This window comes from Siphateles boraxobius, unplaced genomic scaffold, assembly GCF_051911475.1.
Source record: "Siphateles boraxobius isolate OS27281-9 unplaced genomic scaffold, OSU_SipBor_1 49, whole genome shotgun sequence".
NCBI lineage: Eukaryota > Metazoa > Chordata > Actinopteri > Cypriniformes > Leuciscidae > Siphateles > Siphateles boraxobius.
The window spans coordinates 3884495-3895000 of NW_027509130.1; the positions used below are offsets into that span (position 1 = coordinate 3884495).

At 38.7% G+C, this 10506-nt stretch overlaps 1 protein-coding gene across 2 annotated transcripts in view; it reads right to left on the reverse strand.

The window, feature by feature from the left end:
- Positions 1–3054: 3054 nt before the first annotated feature.
- mcoln1b (mucolipin TRP cation channel 1b) overlaps positions 3055–10506 on the reverse strand; it is a 22739-nt gene continuing 15287 nt past the window's right edge. Inside the window, exons 12-13 of one of the 2 annotated variants that reach the window (XM_077202123.1) lie at positions 5697–5903; positions 3055–3208 (exon numbers count right to left, since the gene is read on the reverse strand). In XM_077202123.1, the coding sequence (XP_077058238.1) occupies positions 3077–3208; positions 5697–5903 (339 nt within the window). In that variant the 3' untranslated portion in view covers positions 3055–3076. The remainder of the gene's footprint in view (positions 3209–5696; positions 5904–10506) is intronic. The other variant, XM_077202124.1, reaches the window with a different exon arrangement.

Here is a 10506-nt window from a genome sequence, read left to right on the forward strand (position 1 = left end):
TGTGTGTGTGTGTGTGTGTGTGTGTGTGTGTGTGTGTGCGTGCGTGTGTGTGCTCATCATCATGTTGTTCCAAACCCGTCTAAACTTCTTTTTTCAGATGAAACACCAAAGGGGAAATTTTGAAAAATATTGATCTGTCAAACTTCAAAAAGACAAAACACCCTAAAAGCACCAGAAAATAATCTATATGAAAAAAAAACTTCCTTTGAAGAGCCTGACAGACACATTCACTATGAACAGTTCATTCATTTCATTTTTTGTTGCTGCTGAAAAAACTAAATAATTATCTATTAATGTCATAGATTTAAGCCCATGCTGATAAACTGAAAATAATATTAACAATAAACAACAACAAAATCAACAATAAAATGTCTAATTGCCTTATATTATCTCCTCAGTTATGATCACTGATGCATGTCAGGGTGTTTAACCGGATCGAAATATTTATTTTAAGTATAACTGAAGAGTGGAGACACAATTACACGAACAGAAGAAGCTTCAGTGATTTAATCCATAAAACTGGCAGATGTTCGATGTAGACATTCACAGATGTGTTAAGAGTTACAATGTGTCTGAGAAATCAAATCTGTGCATATGAATCAACTGTTTTCAATTAAAGATACACATTCAATCGCTCCAAATAAATTATGAACAAAAAATGTGCAAAACTGTGCATTGTAAAAAAAAAAAATTAATTCCCTCTGATAAAAACGAGTGTCACTATCTGAGGCTTTAAATTAAAGATGTGACCAAAAGCATCTCAGCTTACAGTTACATACAATAAATGTAAAAAATTAAAACAAAATACAGCCTTTTAAATAATTTAGATCTCATTAAAACAGCAGTAAACATATCACAATAATCATGAAACTACACCAACAATTCATTCTGAACAGAAACAATAATATCAAGGCAAAAACAGCATCTTCCTCACAACAAACACAATGAATCTAATTCAAGTCTCTCTTTCAGAGCAATAAATCTGAACGGATGTGATATTAAACTGCCAAAAGCTGAAGATGATTATTAGAAAAGTCCATAACGAATATCATAAATATGCTATACTGACAGCTCATAAATAACCTACAATAATTATAATAATGACTGTTTGTTCCCTTTCTGTCCTGTAGTGACCAGGTCCCTCATTCACAACCTCTGCTTATGCTTTCTCCATTACTAGTGATGAGTCTAATGAAGCATTATAAGACATTTCAAGACAACATTATCATCCGCTACTGAGCACACACACACACACACTTCTGAACACAGTCAAAGCTTCACCGCTTGAGTGACTCCCTGATGGACTGACCCGTGTGTGTCAATAACACAGGGAAAACCCTCTCTAGATGCCCAGGGCTTCTCCAAACAGCAGTGTGTGTGTGTGTGTGTGTGTGTGTGTGTGTGTGTGTGTGTGTGTGTGTGTGTGTGTGTGTGTGTGTGTGTGTGTGTGTGTGTGTGTGTGTGTGTGACGCGCTGAAGGAGGAAAAGCACTGGAGACAGATACAATACACCACCCACATTAATATTCATGACAAACCTGCAAGCTATGCTTCCTGAAAACCACATTCACACACACACACACACACACACACACACACACACTAGAGAAATCTGAAACAAAGCACAGAAAGAGCGTCAGAATGTGGCATGATCCTCCAAATGATGCCAACATAGCACAATTATCCTATTGTGCTTATGTAACATAAGCGTTATAATATCTCTATATCCACAAAACACATTTAAAAACGTATTTTCTGAAAATGACTTAAAAAATCAGCATAAAATCAGATGTGGTCATAGCCAGCAATATGAAAGCGTATGAACGGAATAAAAATGATCAGGTGAATCTGACGAAAATGTGCAGGTCGTATTTCAACATAAAAATGATTTTCATTACACGAATAATCAACCATTTTAAATTAGATGAACTCTGTTCAAATAAATTACAAACGTTTTTTTTTAAACAGAATGTCATGGTGTAGTATTATTACATTTATGCTTATTTAAAATAAACATAATTTTGCATTTAAGAAAACAAAGCTGATTAATATTTGTTGCATTGTGACATATACATTACAAATGAGTTTCCTTTTCTCTCAAATTATTTTTATGCATCTCGTATTTAAATGTGCAACTTATGTTTATAAAGATTTTAAATGGAAAATAATTCCACGATTAAGACCAAAATTAAAATCATAATGGTCCCAAAAAAGGCTTTAAATTTTTTTTTAAAAATAAAAGCAAAATATAACTTCTTATTTTTTTGCGTGTGTTTTTAGGGTGAAATGTGACCTGGACATTTTATCATGAGATTCACCAAAACACCTGAAATATAAAGTTGTTCTTGTGTGTGCAAGAAAACATGCAGGTCATTTTTCAACCGGAAATCAAGGAGAAACAAGAACTATCGCTTTGCGCGTCAGAAAACACGTCTATGTTTTTGCATCGTGACATTATTTTCATGACAAAATCTCTCAAAACTATTTGTGTCACGTACTTGTTGTACTTTCCATTTGAATTTTAAAATCTTAAATGTATGCATATTTAAATTGAAAAATAATTCCAGATTTTTTTATTGTAATACAGTAATAAAAAATGTAAATAAATAATAATAAATAAATAAAACTATTTTAAATGTCATGAAAATAATCTCACAAAGCAAAACATCATAATGGTCCTAAAAAAGGATTCAATTTTTTTTTAAATCCCATTATATTTTTTACTTTCCATCTTTCTTTCTGAAATCTGACCTGGACATGTTGTTGTGACTGAGATTCCTCTAAACACCTGAAACGTGTTGGTGTTAGTTTGTGTGCTGTACCTCCTCTGGTCACCTGACCTGCTCTGGCCGAGATGCTCATGAATATGCAAACACAGTCTGCTCATTAATTATAACGGATTTAAATATAAAACAAGGGAATTAAAACAAGTTTATCTTAACAAACAATGGAGTGCATGTCCGTCCAAACACACACACACTCATACACATACACACACACACACACACACACACACACACACACACACACACACACACACACACACACACACACACACACACACACACACACACACTCTAGCTGAAGCAGCAGAAGAGTGAACAGGTGGACGGCTCGGGACAGTGGAAGTTTCCAGAGGTCGGTGTGTCGGTGCATTCGGCGATGAACCGGTGCAGATCAGACGCATGCGGCGTGTCCTGCGTTTGTTGCTGAAACACACACAGCCGTTTTTACACATTTCAGACATGCGTTTTTAAAGGGGTCCTAGTATGCTTTTCCATTTCTTTAACTTTTGTTTAGTGTGTAATGTTGCTGTTTGAGCATAAAAAGATCTGCAAGTTACAAAGCTCAAACTCCAAAGGGATATTTTAGATGTAGGATGTCCCCAGAGTGTTTATGTGAAGTTTTAGCTCAAAATACCCCACAGATAATTTTTTTAGCATGTTAAAATTGGACCTGCAGATTGGGGCGGGGCTGCACGTGTAGCCCCGCCCCATATCTACTCTGATTGGCTCCTTCGTCTTTCATAGGCGTACGTGATAGAAAATGTGTTCGTAGTTGGTGTAGGACGAAGTATGTCATTTAAAAAACTGGAAAAGCCGTGCAGTTTCACAAAGCTTTCATTAAAATGCACAGAAGGGGAAAAAACATTAGCCTGTAGCTCACAATATCCCTGAAATGATTATTTTGGTAAATTAAGGTGGCATTTAGGCTAACGTACGTACGACCTTACAACATTTCAATCGGTCGATTATCCACAGCAGGAGGTTCAGGTCTTCAGGTTGAGGAATGAATTATGAATTATTCTAAATCATTTATGATATTTTGATTATTTAATATTAATCCATTAAGGTACCCATTTTCTTTTTCTTTCTTTATTATAGTGATCACAGGTGGGTTGCACGATGGGCAGTGTGTAATTTAGTTGGTTTAGAGCTAATGTATGTATTGTAAATTTTGTGTGATATGTTGATAGGATGTTGTATGCATGTCGTATGTCACTTGTATTCAAACAACATTATTGTATCGTATGAGTCCAAGACAAAAATAAAGCCAATCTTATCTCAGATTAGGTGTGCTCTATTCTAGACTGAGCTCAACCTATTTAAGCTCTAACTTATTTATGTAGCATTAGACACCTCTCTTTTACAGTTTTGTAACTTGATTGATGGCATTCGCTCATCTATCCATGCACTTCTCTGACCTACACCAACTACGAACACTATTTTCTATCATGTATTCCTATTGAAGATGAATGAGCCAATCAGAGTAAGTGTGGGGCGGGGCTACACGTGCTACACAGCCCCGCCCTGATCTGCGGGCTGCAGCCATGTGTACTTGACAAAAACTCGTCGTTTTGTGTGTGTTCCTTTAAATCCAAATGAGCTGCTGCTCCCGACACAGAGGGCGGAGCTTGTGTGTGTGTGTGTGTGTGTGTGTGTGTGTGTGTGTGTGTGTGTGTGTGTGTGTGTGTGTGTGTGTGTGTGTGTGTGTGTGTGTGTGTGTTTGCAGCTCCAATTACCTCACGCAGGTAGCACTAAAATGTCAGAAACTGTTCTGCCTTTTATGTTTAAACTGAAGTCGGACAATGATGACAACTCAAGAAGAAGTGACAACATGTAGATTGCAACAGGACATTTCTGATTGGTTAGTTGATGACTTTATGTAGCTTATGTGTAGTTGTCTTCTAGTCATTGATTAGCATATTCTGTCACGATAATCTATAAATCGTGTTCCCTGGGACGGGTTTTATGTTACTTTTAGGATTCGTGATGTCACTAACCCGTGGAGAAGCTCATTGTAGTCCCTACCAGCCGTTTATTGTAGTCCTTAAAAAGTGATTTCTGTAAAAGCAAATATCTCCCTTTGCTCTGAACTTTGAGCGCTGTAACTTTGCAGATGTTGTTTATGCTCAAACAGCAACATTACACACTAATTAAAAGTGAATTCATAATCAACCACCCCTTCAAGTTTTTGTTATTTTGTGTAAATATGTCGATTTGGTTTTATCATTTTTTATATTCGTTTTATTCAGATTTAATTTAAAGGGATTAAATTAATTTACAAGTAAAGCCCTGTTTTAAGATCGTTTCTGATTAAATCGAACGATTAAGATTAAAATTTGGACACATGCTGCTGTCCCGAGAATTTTAGGTTTTTGTGTTAGCAACCCCCCCACCTATACAATGGTTTCATAGGGGCACTGGAACAATCATTCATATTAACGCATTAAACTTTAGTTTACGCAAAAATCGCTGCAAAAGATGCTTTCCAATAGGTGTTTTACCATTCGTTGTAAAACTGTGGACCTATTTTTCCAAACGCCTCACAACCGGACATTCTTCCAAAAACTACGATAAAACTTGTTGGAAAGCATCTTTTGCAGCAATTTTTGCGTGAGCATATCAGTGCACACCCCAGACCACTCTGTGAGTTTCACGTCTTTGTTAACTAAAGTTTAATGCGTTTATATGAATGATTGTTCCAGTGACCCTATGAAACCATTGTATAGGTGGGGGGGTGCTAACACAAAAACCTAAAATTCTCGGGACAGCAGCATGTGTCCAAATTTTAATCTTAACCGTTCGATTTCATCAGAAACGATCTTAAAACAGGGCTTTACTTGTAAAACGCCAAACTACTTACCCTTTAATTAATTTTCTTACTTTAGTTCGGTTTGAGGACAGCAGGACTCACCGTGATGGTGTCGTAGGCTCCGGTGATGAGTGCGATGAAGAGCGACAGCACCATGTAGATGAAGAGCGAGATGAAGGAGTAGAGATACACCTGACTGAAGACCCACACCAGCGTCCCGCTCTGCTCCATATCCGAGAACGTGGCGAACATGTCGTCTCCGTTGATGAGGGAAAACAGGCACTCGGACACCGTGGAGAGAGAGCGGAACTGGTGGAGAGACACAGATGTTTGGATGATAAAAGACAATCAACGGGATTCCGAAAAAAAAAAAACAGATGTTCTACACCGTTGAGCCAAAACATTATGACCACCTGCTAATAAATATGCTGTATACATGATATTGATGCACCTCTCGATGGAAATAAATTTTGTGATGTTATTTCCATCAAGAGGTGCATCAATTTTTGCTCAAGATGTTGTATTGACAATGCAAGAGTCCAGCACTCTGTAAAGTCTCCTCCAGCACATCCCACAGACTTTCAATGAACTTAAGATCTGGACTTCATGGGCCGTATCATTAACCCGGTGCAATGCAGTGTTTTTTGCTAGTTTCAGTCCGACGCAGTTATTATTTTCACGTTTGTTTCTTCATCCTTTCCTCGCGGGTATATTTGACCCCCTTAAAGCGGGCGTACACGGTGCGATTTTTGCTGTTTTACGACCTCGCAGATGATTTTTTTTTTTTCTCGGGAGAAATGGTGTGGAAATCTGTGATTTCTATTGCCAAGTCATACACAACCACGTCACAGGCTAGATCGATGGGGCTGTACCTCAGTGCCAACAACCATACAGCGTGCGCATACACTGTCACACACTCTCTCACACACTGACCCACTCTCTCACTCACTCACACACTCACTCACTTACTCACTCACACACTCACTCACACACTCACACACTCACACACTCACTCACACACTCACTTACTCACTCACACACTCACTCACTCACTTACTCACTCACACACTCACTCACACACTCACTTACTCACTTACTCACTTACTCACTCACACACTCACTCACACACTTACTCACTCACTTACTCACTTACTCACTCACTCACTTACTCACTCACACACTCACTCACTCACTCACACACTCACTGACACACTCACACATTCACTCACTCACTGACACACTCACTTACTCACTCACACACTTACTTACTCACACACTCACTCACTCACACACTCACTTACTCACTTACTCACTCACACACTCACTCACACACTCACTCACACTCACTCACACACTCACTTACTCACACACTCACACACTCACTTACTCACTCACTCACTCACACTCACTCACACACTCACTTACTCACTTACTCAGTTACTCACTTACTCACTCACACACTCACTCACACACTCACTTACTCACTTACTCACTCACTCACACACTCACACACTCACTCACACACTCACTCACTCACTCACTCACACACTCACTTACTCACACACTCACACATTCACTCACTCATTTACACACTCACACACTCACTCACACACTCACTTACTCACTCACACACTCACTCACTCACACACTCACTCACACACTCACTCACTCACTCAATCACTCACTCACTCAAACACCCACTCACACACTCACTCACACACTCACTCACACACTCACTTACTCACTCACTTACTCACTCACACACTCACTCACACACTCACTCACACACTCACTCACACACTCACTCACTCACACTCACTCACTCACTGACACACTCACACATTCACTCACATACACACACTGACACACTCACTCATTCACTCACTCACTCACTTAATCACAAACTCACTCATTCACTCACTCACTCTTTCATTCACTCACTCACTCACTCACTCACAAACTCACTCAATCACTCACTCACACGCTCACTCAGTCACTCACTTACTCACTCACACGCTCACTCAGTCACTCACTTACTCACACACTCACTCACAAACTCACTCAATCACTCACACTCACTCACACGCTCACTCAGTCACTCACTTACTCACACACTCACTCAATCACTCACTCACACGCTCACTCAGTCACTCACTTACTCACTCACAAACTCACTCATTCACTCACTCACACGCTCACTCAGTCACTCACTTACTCACACACTCACTCACAAACTCACTCACAAACTCACTCAATCACTCACTCACACGCTCACTCACTCATTCACTCACTCACTCACTCACTCACTCACTCAATCACTCACTCACACGCTCACTCAGTCACTCACTTACTCACTCACAAACTCTCTCATTCACTCACTGACACACTCACACATTCACTCACATACACACACTGACACACTCACTCATTCACTCACTCACTCACTTAATCACAAACTCACTCATTCACTCACTCACTCTTTCATTCACTCACTCACTCACTCACTCACAAACTCACTCAATCACTCACTCACACGCTCACTCAGTCACTCACTTACTCACTCACACGCTCACTCAGTCACTCACTTACTCACACACTCACTCACAAACTCACTCAATCACTCACACTCACTCACACGCTCACTCAGTCACTCACTTACTCACACACTCACTCAATCACTCACTCACACGCTCACTCAGTCACTCACTTACTCACTCACAAACTCACTCATTCACTCACTCACACGCTCACTCAGTCACTCACTTACTCACACACTCACTCACAAACTCACTCACAAACTCACTCAATCACTCACTCACACGCTCACTCACTCATTCACTCACTCACTCACTCACTCACTCACTCAATCACTCACTCACACGCTCACTCAGTCACTCACTTACTCACTCACAAACTCTCTCATTCACTCACTCACACGCTCACTCAGTCACTCACAAACTCACTCTCTCACTTACTCACTCACTCTCTCTCAAGTTATTCATGTTGAAAGGAATGGCTACTGTTCTCTGCTTTTCAACAAATCATTTGCACAAACATTTCTGTCATTTTTCTATCTGAAGCTATAGTTGCCTGCAACATTGAAATCTCCGGTCTCTGCGTTTAGCGCGAAAGCTCACGTGATTGCCGCCGGCTCTGGATAAAATTCGTGCAGGACAGTCGTGCCGTGTACCAGCTGCTTTGAAGCGATTATTAGGTTAACTGACTCCTAACGTGTACATCTCACAACCTCCCGAGTGTCCGAACTCGCACCGTGTACGCCCGCCTTTAGGGATGAATGGAATGCTTCAGTACACATAGAAAACCCTAAAAATTCAAACTAAAAATGCTAAAACTTTACAAAAAAATTTTTTTTATAATGTCTACATGTGTATCTAAGTGCATACTGAATGAACTGACTTCAGGACCTATAAGGCCATCTAGTGGAAAGAGTCATGAAATATCATGTTATATTATTTTTTTCCACAAGAGGTCCCAAAGACACCCAGTGAAAGATATTTTGTGCTGAATAAAAAGGTTTATGCATGAAATTGTGAGTTATTTTGAATTTAAGTTGAAAGAATGTGAGGAATGTGCTTAAATTACTATTTATTTATTATTTGTTGATCAAATATAGTCATTTAAAGGTAAAAAAAAAAAAAAAAAAAAAATGCATTAAAAAATAGAAACGATATTATCAAAATGAAATAAAATAAGCTTTCTGGAAAAAAAAAATATTAATACGTGCACTTGCGCCGTGCACTTTAGACTAGGGCTGCAACTAACGATTATTTTGATAATCGATTAATCGGACGATTATTTTTTCGATTAATCGTTTAATCGGATAGAAATTAAATTAGATTTTTTTTATTATAACTAAATAAAACCGTAAATCAGGGTATTATGTGTAAAAGTGTACTTTAAAAAGTGCAAAAGCCACACATTGAGTTTTACTAATATCAATATTTGCATTGTTTTTAATGATAATTGCTGATGGCAAGTTGACAAACATGATTATTGTTAAAAAAATGATATCCAACATATTATGTTTTAACACAATTTTTGTTAAAACAAATTTACACAGACATGTTGTTCAGATGTGAATATCTGAACTAAAAACAAACTAAAAACATCTAAAATATATAATTCATTAAATTTTTATTTAAAATTAATTATATATAAGGAATATAAGGATAAAGAATATAATATATATATTATATATAATATATAAAAGAATAATATAAGGATAAATTGATTAAATAAATATAGAAAGACTGAAAACAATTGTGTGAACGTAGAGCCGCAGTAGATCGCGTTTGAAAAACAATTAAAACTTAGTAGACAAATGCTATAAAAAGAGAACGGAATGGAGGTAACGTTACCCAGCAAGCTAACAGGCTTGAGTAAAGGACAGGAGAAATTATGCATTAGTGCACAAGCATTCGCTGAAAACCACTGAGTACAGTGACTAAAAAACAATATTTTACTGCTGCTGTTATTAACTGCCTTTATATTTAGTGCTTCGCTTTGTAAAGACCATTTTAATTTAACCTATTTCTGCGGTAGCGCTATTTTAATCCATCACTTACGTTGCGAGCGAACTGATTGCGCAACCTGATGCTCGAGACAAAATACAGACATCCCAAGATCCCGGAAGTCCCGGGAGTCTCCCGCATATTGATTGCGGCTCCCTGATGCCCGCGAATTAGTTCAAACTCCCGAAATCTAGAGCGCGCAAGCAAGAGCGCGCATGCGAGACAGAAGAGACTGCTCCAAACCGTGTAGCGCGCGCGCTCAGCAGAGCGCCTGAGGGAGAGAGACCTTGCGTGTGTGTGCGTACCAGTAAACGCTCCCCGTGACGTAAGCAGACCAACTAATCGATAATGACATTCGTTGACAACGATTTTCATAATCG